Below are 24150 nucleotides of genomic sequence, written 5' to 3'. Positions count from 1 at the left end.
GCTCCGCGGCCGCGCCGGCTGTTCGCGCGCGGCGCTCAGGGCGGCCTGGAGGGCGACGGCGGCGCGGCCGGTCGGGGCGCCGTGCAGGTCCAGCGAGTCGCAGACGCTGAGGGCGCGGCGGCAGGCGGCGGGCCGCTCCCGGCTGCAACCATCCCCGGGCGGCCAGCCCCGCTCCATGCTCAGGGCCCGCGGGCGAGGGCCAGGCCCATGGCGAGGGGCGCGGGGCTGGGCCCGGGCCGGGGCCGCGGCCGGGGCGCACGGACCTCCGGCCTCTGGGCACCTGGTGTCGGGCCGACGGAGTCCCTCAACGCTTCCACCTCGCAGCCGGCAAGCCCAGACCTGGAGAGGCCTGCAGCCAGCCCCGCAAGGAGAGGCGGCAAGCCTGGCCTGGAACACCCTGGAACGGCGGCACCAGGGGAGTCGGCCTGCTGGGGCAGCCCCCGGAGCCCTCAGAAAACAGGAAATTCCAGCCCAGGGCTCCTCCTCGGATTGGGGCAAGTAGGTGAGGAGCCGTCATTACCAGCAGTGCCAAATAAATAACAGTCCTCAGCAAACCACACACCGGGCCCTGTTTTGGACAGAAGTGGGCATTTGCTCTTTCTCTGAAGCACCAAACAGGCGATACACCACGGGGCCAGAATGATGAAAAGCTTCAGGGAGCAGTCAGGAGGCAAGTCATAGGCCCTCGCTGGCCCTCAGCCTCCTTATCTGTAAAATGGGGGGCCTGACTGGGGTCATCCTTAGTTTGGGGCTGAGACATTCTGAGGTTGGGAAACTCCAGAATCAGAGTTGCTGGCTCTTCTGTTAGTGGCTGGGGTGATCTTCTCCCCCGGAGACTAGAACATTGTCTAGACTGGGTTAAGTGTCCCACCTAAGGGCAGCAGAAAGTCAACAGGTAAAACCTTCGGGCCCGGGCCACACAGTTCTGGACGAAGCGGCTCATTTCTGGTCTGAGGTCTCCAGTGTCCTGCTTGCTGGGTCGCACCTCCTGCTCAGAGGCTGTGCAGAGGCTGGCCGGCCAAGGTGAAGTGCTCGCCCTCAATACTGGCTGGGGCCTGACGCTCACTCCCTCGGAGCTCCGATGCCTGTCCGCGCGCGTGTGGGCTGCACCAGAGACTCATTGAGCGCATGGCTCACCCAGGGGCAGGGGGCTGGCCCGCTGTGCTTTCCAGCGCATTTTAAACATCAGGCCCCGGCCATGAGCTGGTTTACCAGAATCCACAAGGACCATGAGCAGGCAGAGAAACCAGCTTAGGCAGCGACAAGGATGAGGGGGGCCCCCCGCACGCGCTTTAAAAGAATACTCCCAAGTTTCCTCCACCCCCAGTCCGGCCCAACTGCCAACGTCCCTCTCAGCCTCAGAATTCCAAGTTCCCGGTTAGAAGCAAAGTACAAGATAAAAGTGGCACATTCCTGAGGGGGCTGGGGTGGGGGAATGCCTAAGGAAGGCAGAGCCTCTCCACCCTAGGTGCTCCTGAAGAACCCAGAGCTGGAAACTCTCAAGTCCTGGGCTGGATCTCCCAGGGCTGGAGAGCCCCGGGGGTGATTGCCTATTTTCCTGGGACTGGTTATTAACAGTGATGGGGATGGCTTCTTCCTCTCCGGGATGCATAGCCCCCAGATAATAGATGGTTCCACAGAGGAACCTTCCCCAGGATCCTTCAGGCATGGAGACAGGAACACGGCCCTGGAACCCTGACTCACTTTTCCACATTTAAGTCTCCCACACTCAACTTCCCTATCTGCCTATCTGTCTGTCTGCCCTCCCTCTCACATACACCCGGGGAGTTACCCCTCCCCAGAAGACCAAAGCTGCTTATCACCAACCGTCCCCCCCAAGCCAGTGAAATTGCAAACACCAGACAGCAGCTATGCCTGGGGACTGAGAAGGGACAGGGCTGCTGTAGAACCCCACTGGCTGTCTCCGTGGGAGAGGAGCAAGACAGCATAAAGGGGTAGAGGCCCCCAGACACACACACACGCATACGTGCTGTGGGGACGCAGGCAGCAGTGGCTTCCCCGAGAAGGGAAAGAACATCTTACATTCTCGGAGGACGCACCAGCTCCTGGCTCCCACGGCACCTGCAGAATCCAGTCCAAGCAAAATGCTCAGCCTGTGTCAGTTCCCAAACCTGCAACAGCGTCCTCATCCTCACCTGGCTGCCTCTTTCCTATCCCCCCTTCCCGGACCCAGAGAAGGACACCTGCCTACACATAAATACCGCCGGGACACCAAGCCAGCCGAAGATCTCAGGAACGAGAACAGCACGGACACATACCTCCCTGTCTCATTGGCGTCAGCCCCTGGTCAAGACGAAGTCTGTGTTCTGCCTGACAAGATTCTGCTCCAAAGAGATGTGGCAAACACAGCCCCAAAGACACGAGGCCCCTCCTAAAAAGCTTCAAGCTGGGGTCACGGGAAGAGCACTGAAATCCCGCGACGCTGGCCCTCCCGAGTCCGCAGAGTCCTAAGGTCATCAGAAACACCAGGCTAACTCTTGCTGAGGGGTGAGACAGTCCGTGGCAATTTCTGGGGGAATTAAAGACACAATTTCGCAGGATGCCTGCGGTGTGCACTCGGGGAGAGGGGGGTGGGGTGGGGGAGAGAATGGATACACTTTACCTGGAAGCAGACAGTACGGAAAACGAGCGGGGAAATCAGAAGGACAAAGAGCCGACTCTACATGTATCCACAGCTGGGTGGGCTGGACCCACTAGGTAAGCCGGCCTGGGCCTGCGACATTACGAACCCCGGGAGCCGGGGTTAGGAAAGAGAAAGACCCCTGCGACGGCGTGACCTGGGAGGCACTGCACAGAAACCAAACACTGGTGTGAGGAAAGGGCAGCCTCCAGCCCGAGAATCCCACACAACCTTGGACCTGGTCTCCGCTCAAATATTTGCTAGGGGTGACCCACTGATAAGTAGGCAGCCGTGCCCGGCTGAGGCCACCCCTGCCAGAGAGAGTCTGAGGACGTCCTTCTCAGAGACGAGGAAGGGCTAGCTCTCTGCTAAAAGCCAAAGGGTGCACGTGAGTGGAGGAAGTGATCTGGGCTCCTTCCGGCGGCCGGAGGGGTCCGAGAGTCACCCTGGTGTCTCCAACATCGGCCACGCTCTTCTCGTCCACAAGGTGGCAGCAAAACATCTTCCTGCAGCTTGGGCGCCGCAGAGAAGGGAGGCCCCAGGAAGGTGGGAGGAAGGCCGCAGGAGGACAGCGGCGAGGGCCACACCCAGAGCTGCGGCGGCTGGATGGTCTCTAGCAAGCTCTGTCCCCTCTGAGCGGGCCTCCGGGTGGGGGGCTGGGGAGGCTGCGAAGAGGGGGACACTCTAGACTAGGCTGGCCCACGGCCTCCCCAACAACGCACCATTCCCACCGTAATGGGGGACACGGCCCTCTTTAAGGGTCAGGAACTGTCCACTGAGACGCACAGCGACAGCTTCATCACTGCATGGGTGGGACACTCATCCCTCTCAGGTGCTTTTCTGCTGCGTTTACTGCTCCCCCACTAGACCTCGGGCCGGCACGCAAGAGACACGCAATGGTTGAATGAATGAATGAGTGAATGAATCCATGCATGCTAAGCACGAATTACATACCCTGACTTTCATTCTCCTTGTGAGGAGGGAGGCAGACTTAGACGGTCCCTGGCTGGGACAGTCTGCTAAGGAGATAAATGACAGCCCAAATCATCTGCAAAGACTGCCGGTCAAGAGACGTGGGGTGCACTAAGACACAGGCTCTGGAGTTGAAAGAACTTGGTTCAAATTCAACCTCTGGACCCTGCTGGCTGCGTCTGTCCACAGTCACTTGAACCTCACTGGGCCTCGGGTTTTAGTCTATGAACGAGGAGTAATCCCATCTTGCCCCCTGACGTTGCTAGAATAGAAGACCAGTGCTGTGATTTGCAGAGGGTCCGACACGGTGCCAGGTGATCGGTTAAGGAAGCCGTTCCTGCCGGCTGAGTGACAGCGTGGAGAGTCCTGTCGGAAGCAGGCACAATTTCAACTGGTGCCAGCTTTCTTCCACTCAGGAACCTAATTGGACACGCCAGCAGTTACACATCAGCACAGGCCTGTCCGTTTGCTAGCTCGCTCTCTCTCTTCTCCGCAAGATGCAGACCTCGGAGATCCCCGGGGCCCTGCTGGATCCCGTCTTTCTCTGAACACCTGATGAAAGCTGTCAGGGGGTGCGCTGTGCCCCCCCCCCCCCCCCCCCGGCCACTTGTATTATGAAGTCCTAACCCCCAGTGCTCTGGAATGTGACCTTATTTGGAAATAGGGTGCTTGCAAATGTAACTAGCCAAGATGAGGTCACACCAGAGTAGGGTGGGTCCCAACTCCCCTATGACTGCTGTTCTTACGAATAGGGGAAATGTGGACATAGGGGCAGTGATGGAGAGAGAAGATGATGTACAGAGACACAGGAGGAAGACGGCCGTCTACAGGCTGAGGAGAGGACAGAGGCCTGGAACAGACCCTCCTGAGTGCCATCACAGGAGTCACCGCCCTGCCTGCCCACTCCTGCATCTCAGACTTCTGGCCTCCAGACCATAAAAATGAATGTGCTGTGGTGCCGTGTGACGGTAGCCCAGGAGACGGACAAGAGCTAGACCCAAGACGGTGGGCTCCAGGGGCCCAGGCAGGTGTGACTGCACAGAAGCTAGCTCCTGTCCCCAGGCCCTCCCAGGGCTGCACAGAGGAACTAGGAGCTCCGCCCCCATCGCCCAAGGTCAGGGTCTCAGGGAGCTCACCAGTGGCTGCGTTCCCCCACCACCCTGTGGAGAAGTGGAGAGGATCAAGGGGACAAGTGGGGGTTGGGGGCAAAGGGAGGAACCCAAGACCACCCCCTGCAGGGCAGTTGGCCAGCCCGGAAATGGCCTTCTAGCACCCAGCTGGCTACTGGATAGCAGTTTCCTCGTTTTCTTTCTGTCCACAAACTCTGCGCGAGGCTCAGTACCTCTGTGCGCCCTCCTGACCTCCCGGACCAGCCTCCTGACCTTGCTCTGCCTGGCCACATCCTAAAACCCTAAGAGAGACCCAGACAGACACTGCTCCCCCCGCTCAGACAGAGAAAGAGCCACAGGGCTGTCTGAGGACCGTGGGCCCCGAGCACGCTGCGCTCTGCCCAGACAAGTCCTCTGCCTTCCAACCAGTGTGCTTGTGCCATATCACCTTGTCTCCTCCCTGTGACCCTGCGGGGGCAGGGGCGTGTGGCACTTGCCTCGCTGCCTTGTTCCGGCGCCCGGGGGGGGGGGGGGGGGGGGGGGGGGGGGCGGGGACACGGGACTCCAGACTCACAACGTACCACAGTGTGTGCTTCCTAATGGCTCCTTGCCTTTCCATCCCAATTTTGACACGTTTCCTACATTTCACGTGTCTTCCAAAGTGTTCTCTTCCTTCAGAACTGAGCAACAGTCCGGCCCAAGTCCCAGGAGCTAAAAATCTGCTTCTTCCAGTCCCCTGGCTTCCAAGGGCAGTCAGTTGATGAGATCTTCATTCCTTAGCAGCAGGAGCTGGGCTTATTTGTGTTCATCCGATTTTTACCAAAGTAAAATATCTTGGGGCGCCTGGGTGGCTCAGTCGGCTAAGCGTCCGACTTCGGCTCAGGTCACGATTTCGCCGTCCGTGAGTTCGAGCCCCGTGTCGGGCTCTGAGCTGATGGCTCAGAGCCTGGAGCCTGCTTCCGATTCTGTGTCTCCCTCTCTCTCTGCCCCTCCCCCGTTCATGCTCTGTCTCTTTCTGTCTCAAAAATTTAAAAAAAAATTAAAATTAAAAAAAAAAAAAACTTAAAAAAAAATATCTTGGGGCCTCTGGGTGGCTCAGTCAAGCGCCGGACTTCAGCTCAGGGCATGATCTCATGATTTGTGAGTTCGAGGCCCGCATCGGGCTCTCAGCTGTGGGCACAGAGCCCACTTTGGATCCGCTGTCCACCCCCCTTCTCTCTCTCTCTCTGCCCCTCCTGTGCATGTGCACTGGCACTCTCTCTCTCTCAAAGTAAATAAATAAAACCTTAAAAAATTAGAAAAATGTATCTTACTCAAGGAAAGAATGGATGAAGTATAATAATTGCACAAATTCGGCTCCAAAATGGAGGCGCCACAGAAAGTGAACTGCTAGCAGGTGCCCCCCTGCCACCGACCCCGCCCAGGGAGCTCGGGTGCACAGGGGTAAGTTCAGGGCCCAAAGGAAAGGAGGCTGCGGGGTACTGTACCCTAAAGGGGAAAAAAAAAGAAAGGTTTGGGTAGTCCAGTTTTGTTTTAATGTTTATATACTAGGGAGCCTGGGTGGCTCAGTGGGTTAAGCCTCCGACTCTTGATTTCAGCTCAGGTCATGATCTCACAGTTGGTGGGACAGAGCCCTGCATCAGGCTCTGTGCTGATGACTCAGAGCCTGCCTCTTTCCCTCTCTCTCTCTCTCTCTCTCTCTCTCTCTCTCTGCCCTTCAACTCAAGCTCACACTCACTCTCTCTCAAAATAAACAAACATACATTTTGGGGGAAAAAAAAGAAAAAATGCTTATTTATTTTGAGAGCAAGAACAGGCACATGCATGCACAGGGGAGGGGCAGAGAGAGGGGGAGAGGGAAAACCCCAAGCAGGCCCCATGCTCAGTGCAGAGCCCGACAGGGGTTCGATCCCACGAGGAGGAAATCATGACCTGAGCCAACATCAAGAAATGGATGCTTAACCGGCTAAGCCACCCAGGTGCCCCGAGAGGCCAGTTTTAAACATAAGTTTAAAAGTGTCTGAATTCCCCTTACAGATTTTGAAGGCAGGGCAGATAACTTCCTCAGGGGGTGGGGCCTACGCTGAGACCCAGGCTCTAGCCCATTCCCAAGGCCACACCTGCCCAGTGCGGGGGCGGGGGGGGGGGGGGGGGTGGTTCCTGCACGGGCTCCCGTCAAAGGTAACTGAAAGCAGGGCCTGGACAGGGAGATCACCTCCCTCTACCCCTGCCAGTTCCCAGACCCTGCAGCCCTCCCTCAGCATCCCTAGCTGGACTTGTCTCTGCTGTCGAAGCTAGTATCTGATCTGCTCTCACTTCGCCAGGTCCTGGGCTCCTGGACATACACAGGCCAGCCCTGCAGACAGTGGAGCCACCTTCGGTACCCTCTACACCCAAGGCAGCAGCCACATGGGACACCACCGGTCACCTGATCATAAGAGCCACTTATTGAACACAAGTAAGCCACACTGAGCACCTCACACACACCGACCCGCACAACAACCCTCTGGGAAAGGTAGTTAATCTCCCCAACTTAACAGATGTGAAATCTGAGGCACAGACGTCACACAGCCTGAGGTCACCAGCTAGCAGTGGCTGAAGCTGGCATTCCAACCCGGGCCCTCTGACTGGCCCCGAGCCGGGTGGCCCGGCCAGATTTCTGCAGACATGGGGCCGACCTGAGCCCAGAGCTCATCCTGCGGGGAGCCCCTGCCTGTCTTCCGTTCCGGGTCCTCGCATCAGTGAAGACCAGCCCTGCCCTCCCTAGCAAGGGCCCTCCCTCCAAAAAGACCCCCCAACTTCCTCCTTCCCTACCTTCCAAAATAACTCCTGCCCCAGTCTCACTGCCTCAGTCAGAGCCTGCCTGATCCAGGCTCTGGAGCTACACCTCTGAGAGAGGGGGGAGGGAGAGAGAGAGAGAGGTGGCACTTACAAAGGAGAAAGCCGCCTCAAATGATTACTTCCAACAGGCAAAGGGAGGCTGTTTGGGGCTGATGAGCCCTTGGCCCATATGACTTTCATGCCACATAGACAGAGCCACAGAGAGGCTGGGGCTGTGGGTCAGGAAGGAGACGAGTCCATGAGAACACCCTCCCGAATTGAGTTGAAGATGCTTTCCTCCCCTGGGGGAGCGTAAGCTTTCTGAGCTGAGTGTCTTACTCCCCGCCTGCCCTGCAGGGTGTCTGCTGCCTCGCTTCTGCCCACACCCGGGGGTGGTGCCCAAGCCCCTTGCCAGCCCACATGCAGAAGGGACACGGGGCGCCTCTGTGTACCCTCCTCACGCCCCTCGCTACCCAAAGGCCCTGGTTACCCACACTCGACAGTGCGGGGGGCGGGGGAGGCGGGGGGGGGAAGGGGGGAGCCAGGGGACACCCATCAGCTACTGCTGCGGGGAAGGGGGGAGGCGGGAAGCAATACGCAGCAAGGCTTGTCGGATTTCCAGGCAGAAAAATGATCAATAGGTCCAACTACGTAAAAATACAAGATCCAGAACAATTACAAATTCTAAGTACCCAACGAAAAATAGAATTAAAGGGAAATCAAACCTGGGGGGGGGGGGGAACAAGGTGACCGTGTCAATGGGTTAATATCACAAACGTTGCTTAAAAAACAGGGCGCCTGGGTGGCTCACTCGGTTGAGTGTCCAACTTCGGTTCAGGTCGTGAGTTCGAGACCTGAGTCGGGCTCTCTGCTGTCAGCATGGAACCCGCTTCCGAGCCTCTGTCCCTGCCTTTTTGTGCCCCTCCCCCACTTGCCCGCTCATAAGTATGTGCTCTCAGACTCTCTCTCAAAAATAAACATTAAAAAAAAAAAAAAACAAAACAGGGGAGCCTGGGTGGCTCAGTCGGTTGAGCATCCGACTTCAGCTCAGGTCATGATCTCACACTCCGTGAGTTCGAGCCCCGTGTCAGGCTCTGTGCTGACAGCTCAGAGCCTGGAGCCCGCTTCAGATTCTGTGTCTCCCCCTCTCTCTGCCCCTCCCCTGCTCATGCTCTGTCTCTCTCTGTCTCAAAAATAAATAAAAACATTAAAAAAAAATTGCGAAATGTCTGTTTTATTCACTCTGCTGTCCAAAACGTTTACAGGGAGCACACGACTTTTGTAAAAGGAAAAAGAAATGGAAGCAGCAAGAAGGCTGTTGTGCTTGGGGGTCAGAGCTGCACGAGGAAAGGAAAGCCGGTTCACCAGAAACACAGGCGAGTCTGCGCTCTGCTGGCTGCTCGCTCGGCCCCCCAAAGCCCTGCTCTGGCCAGCCCCCAGCCCCAACATCTGCAGCTACTCTGGGGCCACCACACATTCTAACGAGGACTCACGAGAGCCTTCTTCCAAGCCCGGCTCTGGGTGAGACACAAGGTAAGAAAGCGAGCTAGGGCTAGTACATATAGCAAATGTACCCTTTCCATCTTCTTAAAATTAAAAAAAAAAAATTAATGTGTATTTATTTTTGAGAAAGACAGAGACAGCACGAGCGGGAGAGGGGCAGAGAAAGAAGGAGACACAGAATCCGAAGCAGGCACCAGCCTCTGAGCCATTAGCACAGAGCCCGACGCGGGGCTTGAACTCAGTAACTGTGAGATCGTGCATGGCCTGAGATGAAGTCACCCAGGCGCCCCTTAAAATTTTACTTGAGGGTATAAAACCACTTTCACAACACACTCAAAAACTGCTTTTGGCCCCCTGCCCCTTTCCTCCGGGGGGAAGTTTCCAGAATGAGTATCCAGCCCCCCACTACCTCAAAAGGACTGGGCCTCCAGCCCTGCACCGAACTGTGCCAGCGGCTTCCAGAATGCTCTTGTACCACCCCCCGCTGTGGACTCAGTTCTCGTTCACCCTGGTTTGTTACCACCTTCACGTGTCCCGGTGCATACTCACCACCCTTATCCAACCATTCCCCTATTCGACGGCATCCTGGTGGCTTCCTTTTTTAATTTTTTAAGACACTACAAGCTTCTTCTTTCCATGGGCTACAGGCCCAAAAGTAGGACAGTTGTGTTCAAAGGCAGATGAATTTTTCGTGTAAATGGATCGTGTCTGACGGCTTCTCCAAACAGCAACTCATTGACCCAATCTCCTACGAGCGAGGCGGCCCAACAGTGGCCCTCCGGCCAGCATCGATGGCTATGCGCTGGCCGCCTGCTGTCAGACAGGGGAGCCCAGGACCTCGCTCTTCTGATCTGGGTCCCCGATGACTCATGAGGTTAAGCATCTTTTCATGATTACCAACAACGCTCACCTCCTCTTCTCTGAAGTGTCTTCCTGGCCCTGTGCTCTCCCCATTTGTCTTTGGAATTTAAAAAATCTTTTTCTTAACGGTTCGCGGGAACTCTGTATCACAGGCATCGTAAGCATTTAACTGGCATATGGACACGGCAAGCAAACTCTCCTACTCTAGTCCACAGAAACGTAATTAAATCTGTTAATTTTGTAATGGATTCTATTAGAACGTCTGAACGACAACAACAACAAAAATCCGTGAAACAGCGATCATAAAAAGAGGCGGGCTGGGGCGAAGCTCTGCTCGATCGAAGATTAATGCCAGCTAGGACTCGCAGAAGGAACATGCGCCTGAGAAAATCAGCCCATGGCCACCCTAACACAACCGATGCAGGCGAGGATCGCTGGTGCCTACGAACCAGCCCCAGAGAAGGTGAGGTCCCTGCAGGCAGCTTACTTCCAAGGTGCTCAAGCCCCAGCCCACTTTGCAACTACTGGATGGGAGGAAATGGCCCCTCCAGACTGTTCCCTCTTCAGCATCACTAACAGCAGGGCCAGATGTGACACAATAGGGGGTAACCCTGTCAACAGGGTTTAACCTGGATCTCATCAACCCCCAGACCTCACTCCAGGTCCTGGGTGGCACGAGGGGCAGGGGCGGGGGCAGGGGGAGAAGAGAGGAAGAACGTCGATACAGCCAACCAGCAACAGCATCTGAATCCGGGGCACGGACCAGACCCGCTACAAGAAATCTGACCCGGCCTCTTCAGAGGCCGCATGGTGGGGAAAAAAGCATCTTGATGGATCCTGTTCCATCCCGATCCCATCCCGATTTGGAAAGACAAAAAGGTTACGGAAGGTATCTGGGGGTAACTGAGGAAATTTAGTTATGGGTGAGCTCTCAAGTGATGTCAGACGATTCTTGCTCATTCTCTCAGGTAGGATACCGGTATTTTTTTTTTTAATTTTTTTTTTAACATTTTAGTTATTTTTGAGACACAGAGAGAGAGAGCATGAACAGGGGAGGGTCAGAGAAAGAGGGAGACACAGAATCCGAAACAGGCTCCAGGCTCTGAGCTGTCAGCACAGAGCCCGACGCGGGGCTCGAACCCACGGACCGCGAGATCATGACCTGAGCCGAAGTCGCTCAACCGACTGAGCCACCCAGGCGCCCCGGACACCGGTATTTTGTGACGTGGAAGAATGTGCCAGCGCTAGGAGATGCCAGCTGAAGCACCACACCGTCGACAGCTGCTGACCGCTCCCATCACCAAAAAGAATGTGAGGCGGGGAGGAGAGAGGAAGGAGCAAATGTACGTTGTTGTTGTTGTTTTTAAGTTTATTTATTTATTTTGAGAGAGAGAGGGAGCGCACAGGCAGGTGAGGGGCAGAGAGAAGGAGAGCCAGAATCCCAAGCAGGCTCCACGCCATCAGCACAGAGCCTGATGTGGGGCTTGAACTCACAAACTGCGAGATCATGACCTGAGCGGAAACCAACAGTCGGACCATTAACCAACTGAGCCACCCAGGCGCCCTGCACATGTGTTAAAATGTTAACGACGCCTTTTGCGGTGGTCATTTTTCAAAATAAAAAGCTGGGGGGAAAATCTGTCAGGTCTTTTCCTTTATAAATTCTAGGTTTCCTATCTGGCTTACGAGGATCCCTCTTATCCCCAGAAGAGATAATATTCTTTAAATTTTCTCCCGTGTTTTATTTAAATTTACTTATTTTTTTTAACGTTTATTTATTTTTCACAGAGAGACAGGGGGTGAGTGGGGAAAGAGCAGAGAGAAAGGAAGACAGAATCTGAAGCAGGCTCCAGGCTCTAAGCTGTCAGTACACAGACCGACGCGGGGCTCGAACCCATGAACCGTGAGATCTGAGTCGAAGTCAGACACTCAACCAACTGAGCCACCCAGGCACCCCCTCCCGTGTTTTAAAATTTTTCTCCGTTTCATGGCACAGCCGCATATGCTGGCAGAGAGCACAGGCTCTGAGACCAGCCTTCCGGGGTCAGGTCCCGCCTCCGCCATCATCTGGGGCCACGCTGGGCACATGCCTTTCCATCTCCCTGCCCCCACCTGCAGGATGGGGGTCACACTCACCCTGTAGGGATGTCCAGAGAATGACCAGGAGGCGTGCGGGGCGGTGCCTGGCATGTAAGGAGAACCATCGGCCAGTTAACCTTTTCAGTACCGTTCTTTCCGAGATCCCAGATCTGATCCTGCCGCCCTTAACGTAGAACCCCATAGAACCCTGCAGCTCCCCGCACCGCTGCAAGAGCCGTCAATCTTGCCGCGTTTGCAGCACAAACACAAAGTGCCAGAGTGTGGGGTGGCACATTTGAATAGTTTAAAAACACACTACGCGAGCAATTTTCATAATCAAACCACTATTCCAGTAAAACAGTGTCTCGCCGTGCCTATCAAAGCAGCCAGGCTTGCCTGGTACCCACTCGGCCGCCCTTCCACACCAGGTCACCGTGCACAAACCCCATCACGGCCCGAGGCACGCACGCTTCCAGGAGACACGATTTTTCTTCGGTGGCGGCTCAACGGAACATCCGAGGCTGCTGAGATGAGGGAAGGCCTCTGCTCGGGGCCTCACCCACGGTCACCCTGTCAAGCCACCCACCAGTGAGGGTCACACAGTGTGGGCCAGTTCAGGGGTATCTCTCTGCCAGGACTTGGCTCCTTCCCCACCTCCGCCTGGCACGGGCCTGATGGAGGCAGGGCCACACTCCCATACTTCCCAGGGAAGCTTCCTTACTGGACAGGAATGGCATTTCAGGCCTGAGCCAGCGGACCCGTCAGAAGCATACAGAGCAAGCACGACACCCATGTTTTCAGTGATCTCGCAGCTCTGACCCAGCTCTGACCCCTCGGGGAGGAGCGTGAACTCCAAGAGGGAGGACAGAGAACCAGGCATGCCTCCTCCCACCCGCTGTCACTCCACGCAGGTCCAGAGCCAGGCCCAAGCCAGCGGAGAGCCAGCTCTACAGACTCCAGTGGGAGACCCCTCCCCACCCTCCTGCCAGAGAGAAGACCCAGGCCTCGGAACGAGGACACCTGGCCCCCACCATAAATGGCCTCCCAACTTTTGGCCCTGCTCCTCAGGCCAGCAGGGGCCCACACGGCCAGGAGAGGGCCCCTTGGGCAGCACCATGGCCCCAGAGCGGGACAGAGCACAGTGATACAGGTAGGAGGCTCCCTGAAGGACCGCCAGTGCCCAGCAGGGCTCCTGGGCTGGCTACAGAGCAGGGAGGCCCCTGGTTGTTGGCCAAGCATTCTCTGGAAGTGACAGCAGGGCTCTGTGCCCACAGGGGAAGCAGATACCAGCTTATGACACAGGCCAGCTGGGGTAAGAACACCGACCGCTCTAGGTCCTGTGAGGATCGAGGGCCTCAAACTGGAAGGGTGGGCCTTGGAGCTGGACAGACCAGGTTTAGACCCCAGCCGGCCTAGCACCTCCATGAGGCTCTCTTCCCAAGACTACTTGGGGTCCAGGGGGAAAGGTGCAGAGCCCCGAGGCCCCAGCCGGCAGGGGGACTGGGGCCCAGGAAATGACAAGAGAACCTATTAACCTAGTTCAGGACAGGGTCTCCTTCCCAACAGTGCCGAGGCTCGGGACGATGAGAGGCCTATGAGATGACAGCCTCTGTCTCCTTGGGTTGGCTCGGAGGTGTCCCATCGAAGCTATCACAAAGGGATGCCCAGCCCACCCCATCTGCAGATTCCCTAGTGGCTCTCTGGACAAAGAATCCAGGCCCTTCCTGCCATTAGAAGAGCAGAGGGGTAAAAGGAACCTAGCATTTATTGCTGCAATAAACGGGATACACCTTCCTGGGTGTGGTCCAGGATAACCTCACCCCCGAGCAGGGAGCAGGGGGGCGCCTCCCTTCCACAGGAGGAGAGTGGGCTGAGACAGACCAAGGGAGCCAACCGAGAACTACGGGCTAATGGGGGGCTTTACTCTGTGCCACACGTCTTCCAACTGCACACACGTTTACAAAGTTTCTGCTAGAATATATATATTCCGCTATTCATACACACACACACACCATAAATTAAAGGCGAAACATAAACCAGGAAAGCCTACAAAAACAGCCCCTGCCTAAAATGCCAGACGCGGTGAAGAGAATATTGTGACATTTGCTGGTTCCGTGTAGCATCTTGGCACCACCACCATGGGTCGTGGCTGAAGGGGAGGTGATGAGCAGGATGGCCCACGCCACCTCTCCTCTTGTGAGCTAGAAGGAGGTCACCATGAGGCAAAAAAGCCTGGAGGCCAAACCGGCCCGGCTGCTAACCAGTGACCTTGAATCCTGGATCAGTGGCTTCCGCCCTCCTGGCCTGCAAGGCAACAAGACTGGGCTCGCCCTTCTCCGACTGTGCCCCAGGCCGCGCAATCAGCACCCTATTCCCCGACTGGGTGCACCTCCCCGGCCGGCGCTCCATCTGACCTTGTGTAAAGCTGACAGGCAGAAGGCCACCTAGTCCACAGATTGGCCCGTTCACATGACCCCATCCACCAGCAGCTCACCAGTCCGCACTCGAGAACCTGCGGGCCGGTCCTGCGGAGACGGAAGGAGCCTGGGGAAGTGTCATGGCCCTTCCCCGCCCGCCTTTCTTTCCTCACCCGAAATTCAGGATTACCCTCCAGGTCCAGGCCACAGAGAGGCAAGGGGCTGAGAGGGGACGCAAGGAGGGCCGAGCAGCAGCCGCATGCGATGCGGAGGCCAAACCAAAGTGACGTGAGCTACACCGAGGCCTGCGGCCAACCCACCGGTAACAAGGCGCTGCCCACCAGGGGCCCCCGACGCACCCATTTATCTCGCAAGAGGGGGGCCTGGGCTCAAACCCCCCCTTCCATCCTTGCACAAAACCGCAGGAGTGCGTGAGACCCCGTGACATGAAAAAGGTTGTGGTGGTGCTCCCACAACAGCAGGCCGCTTGAGATTTTAAGAAAAACGTACAGCGACAAAAACCTACTGCAAATCCAGTAGGATCTGTTTGCGATGTCAGTGGATCTGTTGGCGATCAATCATCGCGGCCGTGGCAGGTGCTCAGGAAGTCCGTGCCTGTGGACTGGCTGCTTGAAACTTTTAAATACAGTAGAACCTTGGTTTGCGATCATAATCTCTTCTGGAAACATGCTTGTCATCCAAAGTGGTCGCACATCAAAGCACATTTCAAGAACCACTGGCTCAGTTGTGATCCTGTGACGTTCGGGGTCACGTACGACTCGTATTGCAAGACATCCCTCGTCTGTTAAGTTAACATTTAACAGAAATGTTTGCTTGTCTTGTGGAACACTCGCAGAACAAGTTACTCTCAATCCAAGGTTTTACTGTACAAAACTTTAGAAAGCTGAATCCGAAAGGATATACCCCCTCTGCATTCACTTTTTACAACAAACAGGTGTTCTTTTGCTTATCATGGGCTAAAATTCAAGACGTTCTTCCAACACCACGGCCACGGCCCCCCCTCGTGGCTACTGAGCCCTCCCCCCTCGGCCTGTCCAAATGGAGCCGGGCTGAGGGCAGAGCTTGAAGACAGGATGAGAAAAGAATGTAAAATACCCCATTAATAATTTTTCATCCTGATCACATGTGGAAATGATTATTATTTCAAATATACTAGGTTCAATAAAATATAATATTAAATTAACTTCACCTTGTGGGGTTTTTTTTACCTTTTATTTTTAAAGTTTATTTATTTTGAGTGAGAGAGAGAGAGAGAATGCAGAGGAGGGGCAGACAGAATCCCAAGCAGGTGCCGCGGCGTTATTGGGGAGCCTGGTGTGGGGCTCAATCCTATGAACCCCAAGATCAAGACCTGAGCTGAAATCAAGAGTCGGAGGCTTAAATGACTGAGCCCAAGCGCCCACCGCCCTTTTTTTTTTTTAACCTTTCTTAATATGGCTACTTGAAGATTTCAGCCGACACGTGGGACTCACATGTGTAACCGGGCAGTGCTGAATTACAGCAAACACTTGAATCGGCGGGCAAACAATCAAATGAAGGCAATGCTGGATGGCCATGTGACACTCACTGTGACAAACTGCGGTCCAGGGTCTGGACCCCTCAGCCAGAGCCTCGGACAAATCCTGAGGTGGCTCCCCGCTCCGGGGCCTGCCGGGCTATATCAGCTCGCCCCAATCTCCGCCCCTCCAGAGTCCGAGCTACAGGAGGAGCCCCAGGCCGCGGGCACCGTGCACCGTGCACTCACTCTCGTGCCCTCACTTAGTCGCCACCCCCACCCTGGAAATCGTGACAGGGCCTGCCACTCGAGGAGCCCTTCCGAGGGAATGGTGCCACTCTAAAAGCTTTGCGGGCATTCACCGACTTCCTTCTCACACCTACACGACGAACGGGTGCTTGTTAACCTTATTTTGGCAACGTGGAAGCGAAGACACAGAGAGGTTAAGAGACTCACCAAAGGTCACGCGGCTACCAACTGGTTCAGTCTGGGATTCAAATCCGGGCATTGTGGTTCCAGAACCAGGTCTGTGCCCCACACAGGCCCCTTCACACCCAAGGGGCCTGTTTAACAAAAAAATCCTCACGGCCGGGAAGTTCGTCGGCCCCTCCCTGGAAGGTACGTACCAGCAGCAGAGGGAAGAGAGGGAGCCCCGAGTGGGGTCCAGACCTCCTGGTCTCGCCCGCCCCACCACGCACACAGTCGCACACGCCCCGAGAGGCCATGGCTGGGCTTGAATCCCACTCTATGAGCTTGGGCTCTGGGTTTGCCAGCCATCAAAACATCAAATTAAAAGGCAAAAGAGAAACCGCTGGAGGCGGGCTCACCAACAGTGGCAAGGAGGGGTGCCGACTGGCAAGAAAGAGAAAGAAAAACACCCGCTATAAACAGGCGCAAAAACAGAGGCACATCCCTCTGAAGCCATGCGGTGTGGGGCCGCTCTCAGCGCCCAGAGCACAGCCTGGTCAGCCCGGCTCAGGGTCTGGGGCGGGGCGGGGTGGTGGGGGCCCAGGCGCTGCCTGAGAGATGGAGGCACACAAACGTTCACTTCAGAAAAATCTCCATTAAGAGATTAAAACCATCTGACATACAGTATGAACAGAGTAAGGAACCAAGAGGAAGATGAACAAAGGATACGAACAGAATCGAACAAAATACAAATGACCTAGAAATTTTTTTAACGCTCTCACTAGTAATCAACTGAATATGAAATAAACCAACAACAAAAAGCATTTTAATGTTTTTTTTTTTTTTATTTTTTCAAAGTTTGTTTATTTGTTTTGGAGAGAGAGAGACAGAGAATCCTAAACAGGTTCCGAGCTGTCAGCCCGGAGCCCGACGCGGGGCTCGAACTCACGGACCGCGAGATCACGACCTGAGCCGAAGTCGGACGCTTAACCGGCTGAGCCACCCAGGGAGGACTGACCTGCCAGTCACAGCCTGGCAGGAACGAGACCCCAAGTATCCCGAGTCCCCGACAGGGAGCTAACAGATGAACAGATGAACACTAACAGATGAACAGATGAACGCAGGGGCTCCCTTTCTACCAGTGGAGGCTTTTCCACAAACACACAAATCCCACCTTTGCCGAGAAATGCCAGTAATATCAAATCAGCTCCTCTGTGACTGATTTGTGACAGCAGAGAACAGCTAGAGAACAGACCAGGAGGACAAGCATCAGGCAGGTAACAGTGGGCACCTCTAAGGGGCAGTGGTGGGGGGGGGCGTACACGTGTTTCTTCTGCTTCCTTCCACATCTGAATTTGTTACACAAGCATGCGTGACTTTTGACGCTCACACATATGTTCAGCTGTTTTCAATGTTTAAATGTTTCTTTTTAAGTTTATTTATTTATTTTTGGAGAGAGAGAGTCTGCGGGTGAAAGCGCTGTCGGCACAGAGAGGGACGCGGGACTCGAACTCACACACCGCGAGATCGGGAGCTGAGCCGAGATCACGAGTCGGACGCTCAACCGACTGAGCCACCCAGGTGCCCCACAGTGTTTAAATATTTCTGAGTGTTTCCTGAGCAAGCATCTCTGTGCTATATGCAATCTCTGTGCTGCTGTTGGAGGGGAGAGACACCTCCCAGAGCCACCACTCAGCTGGGGATTCGTAACATCCAGAAGAAAACAACAGCAAGAGAGAGGGGCCCTAAGTTCCCCTTAAGTTACATCCTAAAAGTTTCCACGGGTTAAACTGGAGGTCAAAAAGCTTCCCTGAGAGGCGCCACAGGAAGGCTGACTGGCCAAAGCTCATCTAGTCCATCCATCCAAGGGAGGGAGCACCAGCCCCGCAGCTGGAAGACCAGTGTCTGTTACGGCCTTGGGAGAGTTACTCAATCCAGGTCCCAGGCTTTGCAAAATGTTAAGGATACTTGCATACCTAGAAAGAGACCTGCCAAGTGTTTGTTGCAAAAGCCCATGACCATCTCCAGCGGGCAGGCGGGGAACGGTAACCAGGGCAACGCAGTACCAGCCAGTGCCCACATCCTCAAAGCAGGTGCTCCAGGTTACCGCCCTCCCCTGCTCCCATAACCCTAGGGCTCAGCTCCATGCCCCCAAATTAGCTCCCCTTTACCCCTTGGCCTGGAAGTCAGGAGGAAGGCAATCCGGTTAAACTAATTTCAAGTTAGCTGCGTATTAAAAAGAGAATGAGGGTGAGGTGAGCGGAAGGTTCCCCGGATGGGTGTTCAGGGAATGCTGGATGAGGACACAGTTCTCAGGGCCCAAGCCTGCCCCTGCTCCAGGCCTCAGCTCCCCTAAGCCTGCTTTTCAAGAAAGGCATCTTCGCTCCCGCCTGGTCTCCCCGGGGCCACTGCTCCCTTGGATGCTCGAACCGGGGTCCCCTGGCCTGTCCCCTCCAGACTCAATGCCTCAGCCACACAGACCAGCCTGCTGCTCCTCGAATACCACCTTATACTTTCACCACCCCCTGCTGCCTCTGCAAACCTGTTCCTTCTGCAGGGAAAGTCTCCTGGAGCCCCATGCCTGGCATACAGGTTCCATGAAAGAAAGAAACGGTAGAGGAGGGGCGCCTGGGTGCCTCAGTCAGTTAAGCATCCGACTCCTGGTTTCGGCTCTGGTCATGATCTCATGGTTCCTGAGTTAGAGCCCGCCATCGGGCTCCTTGCTGACAGTGCAGAACCTGTTTGGGATTCTCTCTCTCTCCGTCTGTCTCTCCCCTTCTTTCTCTCTCTCTCTCAAAAATAAGTAAGTAAACCTCAAAACAAAAAAGTTAAAAAAAAAAAAAAAGAAATGGTAGAGAAAAGTATGTAGCATGAGCTAGCCCCAGGGTACTTAGGAGCAAGAAGTGTCTTATTCGGAGGGTGTCGTCCACTTGGCAGAGAACAGAAGTTTAGGAACAGAGGACTGAATGGGGGGAGGGGGCACCCTGCAGCCTGGAGGAGGTAGTCTTTCCATCCCTCTCCTGTGACCTTGAAGAAAGGGGTCTTGATAAGTCTTCCCCAGGCTCTAACCTTTGCCCTGGTTTTGTTCAAATCTTGGCTTTATTCCCACCCCTCCCAACCCCTGCTTTGGCATCTCCTGAAGGCGGATCCATTCAACCTCAGTCAGTCCAGCATGCTGGCGGGGCTCCCCCACCTGCCTTCCACTGTGCTACATGCAACTGGGCCACACGGTAGGAGCTAAATAAATGTATCTGGAACAAATGCAGCTTTCCCAGGCCACTAGCACCCACCCAGATATCCTCTTTTTCAGAATTCCTAGAACTCATCTGTGCAAAGTCCTACCTAAGCCTCCAGGCCACCACCAGGCACTCATTCCTGAAACCAGCTAATTACCGGAACTCCAGGGTAAGTGACGGACCCAGGTCCCTGGGCCCCCATCTCAAACCCACTGAATCAGATCCCTCGCAGGAAGCCTCGGAAACGTGCACTTCAGCAAGTCCCCCAGGTGAATGTAACCGCCAGGCTGGGGAACAGCCAGGAGAGAGTTTCCCGGTCTCCAAAATGCTATGATTGCCCTCCACCTGCCTCACCGCACGATGGGGCTGCTGTCGGGACCTGGTCACGGGACACAGAGAAAGCAGGGTGGACTCAAGCCCCCAGGCAGGCCCGTGAGCTCCTTCTGAGCCCTCCCCAACACCTCTGCCTTCAGCTCAGGGCCCCCTTCCCTCTCCAGCCTAGGCTCAAACGCAACGGGAACACCTGTACCTCCTTACCCCAGTCCCGAACACTCCCCAGCCCGCGCCCATGGTGGCAGGCCCGCAGATCCTGAGTTCACCCTCAAGAGCGAGGTGGAAGGGAGAACGAATCAGCCCACTTTGGGAATGCTCAAAGGCACTTCATCGTTTTAAAAAAAAAATGCTGGAGAACAGGGCGCCTGGCTGGCTCAGTCGGTTGAGCCTCTGACTTCCTCTCAGGTCACGATCTCACAGTTCCTGAGTTCAAGCCCCACAGCGGGCTGTGTGCTAACAGCTCAGAGCCTGGAGCCTTCTTTGGACTCTGTGTCTCCCTTTCTCTCTGTCCCTCCCACTCATACTCTGTCTCTCTCTCTCTCTCAAAAATAAATAAATATTAAAAACAGTATTTTTTTAATTTTGGAGGAAAACAAAGGGGGCGAAAAGTCGCCCAGTTGACAAAGTCCGGTTCCTCCCCAAGTAGGAGCCACATGGCATACTCGTGGCCGAGGCCGGCTTCCTGGTCCTCCCTGTGGGCCCACAGGGCCCACCCCTGCTTGCACTCCCCTGGGGCAGGCCTCCCGGGATTCACATCTCCTCAGAGACAAGCCTGCCTTTCCTGGCCACTTGCCGGGACCCCAGGTGGCTTCTCGCAGGAACTCATCCTGGCTCCTGGCTTACTTGGCCCAGCATCTGCATGTTCCATGTGCCCAGGCTGTCCCCTATCTGGACTGAGGCCGGTTCCTCTGCGGCCCTCTTTCTAGGGCACAGCCAGGAGACCAAGCAAGTCCTGAGAGCTCCTGCCTGAGGCCCCACACAAGCCCTGACTGATCAGCGTGGATCCCTCCTTTCTCCGAGCCTCAGTTTCCCCACCAGGGAGAAGAGCCTGGCTCAGAGGCTCTGCACACGGTGAATCTGCCAGTCCACCCCCCCACCTGCCGGGTACACTGCTTTCATGCCTTAAAACAGCCGGATGGACCCCTCTTCTCCTTCCTTGGCCTTTGGTGGGAAAGGAACTTTTCAAAAACAGCCTGCTTCCCCTCAAGTCCTGTCCTGAGACAGGAAAGCGGAATGTTCCTCTGCTTCCTTCCTCCTACCCTGGCTGCGGGGTCTGAGGTGACTGAGTGAAGCAGGCAGAAGACAGGAGGGCAAGGTGCCATGGTGCTCCCTCAGTCCCAAATGGATTCCGACTGCGTCTCCTGGGTCACCTTCAGAGCTGGAACAAATAAATCCTTCACCGAAGTATTACCAGAGTGAGGCGGAAGCTTATTATACACTAGGAAAATGTCATCCCTTCCCACTAAGAGGCTCAGCCCTAGTAAACACAGACCGGCCTCCCGGCTACGGATGTGTTACGTAACAGTATCGCCTGGACCCAGGTTTGATGCTGGGCCCTGGCAGGGGGGCTCGGCCAGGCTCACAGGGAGCCGGGAAACGCCCCAAGAAGCTGCTCTCCTCCCTCCCCCAAGCAAGAAGGTGGGGACACTGCTTTACAAGGCAGCAGCAATATGGTTTGGCAGATGGAGGCTCTACAGCAAGGAAGGATATAGGGCAGAAATTGGAGAAGGAGTTTTCTGGGTTGTTTTTTTTTTTTTTTGGTTTGTTTTTTGGGGGGGTTATTTGTTTTTTTGTTTGGTTTTGTTTTTTGTTTTTCCCTGCCTGCCCAGAGCAGAAAATCTATGTGACAAAAGTGGTGAAGCAGGGGTGAGGTGGGTGATAAAGATGGATCCCAGGAGAGAGGCTGGACAAAACAGGAGAGCAGGAGGAGAGAGGTGCAAGGCCCCACCAAGGGAGAGCAGGGAAGCGGGGATCAGGAGGGCTGCGAATGGAGTGTGCGGAACAGCTGGGCCTGGTGACAATGAGACATCGGGTCCCAGGATTCACCATACCAAGCTTCCAGGCTAAGCAGACAGAACATGGGGTACTTCCAAACCGCAATGGGGAAGTTGGTCACGGGGGAGGGCTCTACGAAGAGAAATTCCGCCCAGCACGTTGAATTTAAGACAGGGACGAAAACTGAGCACGTCCCGGGAATCATGACCCTCGTGGCACAGAAGATGCCCAGCTGGAGGCCTCCTGAGTCCGGGCTTGGGGGGGGGGGGGGGGGCGGGGATGGTCACAAGCCACTGCTAAGGAAGTTGGAGCTGGATGGGAACCCAGCTGATTCTGCCTCTCCCGGCTCTGGGAAGTGCTCTGAGGGAGGCGTCCTCCCTCAGCCCCTACCTCGGGCTAGTCCATCAAGTCTCTTCGACAAAGGGAGCTGGGGGGAGGAGGGGTATCTGAGAGCTGTTCCTGAACTTCTACTTCCCCAGAGGGACAGTGACGCTCTGGGGAATGGCGACTCTCCCTGCCCCACCCGTTTCAGATCGAGGAGGAAAAATTGGTCATCTCCTCTCTTTGGGGCCCTGGGCTCACACAAATGCCATCTCCTGGTCCCCAGCCACAACGGTGATTCAGGCCATTTACTTGGATCCATGTTAATGAGTTTTTCCCCGTCGCCTAATTAGTTCACTGTGAACTCAGCCTTGAGAGGAAAGAGGTAACAGAGGATTGGGGAAAGGACAGAAGGAAGTCAGCTTGGAGTGTGACAAGAAAAAGGCAGGACTCTGGGTCTAAATGGGGACTTCGGCTCCCAAAACACTGAATGCTCCTTCCCCAGCTGTGGGGACGTCCAAAAGCAGGAAGGGAGTAGTGTTCAGGCACAGGAGCCCCGGAGCCTTACACAAGGAGGGGAAGGTGGGAGTGTGGCCCTAACTGCGAGGCCCAAGAAGTGGACAGGCCTTGCCCACAACTCCATGTCATCGCCAAAACACCTCGCAACCTGCCCTGCATTTCCGCTAAAGCTGAACCCACCACCTGCTTGCTGGGCGTCCCCCTTCCAATGAAGCCGGAGAGGAAGGAGATGACCCAGGGCGAGGCCCATCTGCCCCTTGGATGCTCAAAGGTCACCGTGCCACCAGGGAATCTGTGGGTGTGGTGCCCCCCCACACACACACACACAACAGGGGTCGTGGGATATGTGCCGACAGCGTGACCCCACTTCCTCTGTGCCCCCCCCCCCCGCCGTGGCAGCCAAATTCCGGGGCTCAAGAGCCTAGAGAAAAGGGCGCTAGGCAGGGCAGTGGCCCGGGATTCTGGCATTTGACGCCCAGCGCCTGTCCGTGGAGGTCAGACAGCGCCCCGCAGTCCCGCGCCCGCCTCCCGAGCGGCTCCTGGGTGCGCGGGGGACAGGACGAAAGCGCGGATGTACCGGCCGGTGCCTCCCACGCGGTCGCGCCGCCGGAGCCCCGCGCCAGGCCCGGCCTGCGCCCGCCTTGGCAGCGGCAGCGTGGGGGGTGTGCGTCGGGAAAGGGCGCCGCGGCGAGCGCCACCCTCCGGGGCCCGCGGGCGCTGGGCCCGGGAAGGCTGCCATCCACTAACGGGAGGCTCGATTCCCCCGCCCCGCCGCGGGGCTGGGCCGGGCCGGGGCAGCAGCCCCACCTCCCGGCCCGCCGAGGCCCTCCGCGGCGCCCACCCTCCCAAGGCATGCCTGGCCAGCTCCGGCCCCAGCCCCCCGCACCTCTGCGGTTCTGAGCGCACCTGTCCCCGGGGCGACACCACCCTCACGCCCTGGGGTACTAAGAACGGAAAACGTGTCCCCTGGCACGGGACCGGCCCCGAGCCCCAGTGTCCCCGGACGAGATACAGCGAAGCTTGGACGACCGCTCTGCAGCGCTGGCGATCAGCAAAACCGCGTGGCCAGGACCTCAGGCGCGCGACGACCCCAGACGGGGAGAGCGTGGCCGAGCCGGGCCACCGCGCCCCAGCTCCCGCAGACCCCGGCTCCGCTCACCCTCGATGGAGATGACGTGCTCCCGGATCTGGTTCTGCAGCGCCAAGTCCTCGATGCGCTCGATCAGGTCGTAGATGGCGTAGATATTGGGATGCACGGATTCGAAGCGTTGGATCTCGGCCCGGATGGCTGCCGAGTTGGAGAGCGCGAACTGCTGGGGGGGCCCTCCGGCCAGCTGCTGCGAGGGGCCGCCGCCGCCCCCGGCCCCCGGCCCCGCGCCGCCGAACTGCCCGCCGCCCCCCGCGCCGCCGCCGCCACCTC

General features: G+C 56.4%; 1 protein-coding gene across 1 annotated transcript in view; it reads right to left on the bottom strand.

Annotated features, from left to right (window-relative positions):
- AGAP3 (ArfGAP with GTPase domain, ankyrin repeat and PH domain 3) overlaps positions 1–24150 on the bottom strand; it is a 55272-nt gene that overhangs the window by 30481 nt on the left and 641 nt on the right. The window contains exon 2 of the mRNA XM_049642317.1: positions 23890–24147. Within this exon, the coding sequence (XP_049498274.1) occupies positions 23890–24147 (258 nt within the window). The remainder of the gene's footprint in view (positions 1–23889; positions 24148–24150) is intronic.

Source organism: Panthera uncia, chromosome A2 (genome assembly GCF_023721935.1).
Source record: "Panthera uncia isolate 11264 chromosome A2, Puncia_PCG_1.0, whole genome shotgun sequence".
Lineage (NCBI taxonomy): Eukaryota > Metazoa > Chordata > Mammalia > Carnivora > Felidae > Panthera > Panthera uncia.
The sequence above is the reverse complement of the archived record's forward strand: the minus strand, read 5'-3'. Positions and strand labels throughout refer to the sequence as shown.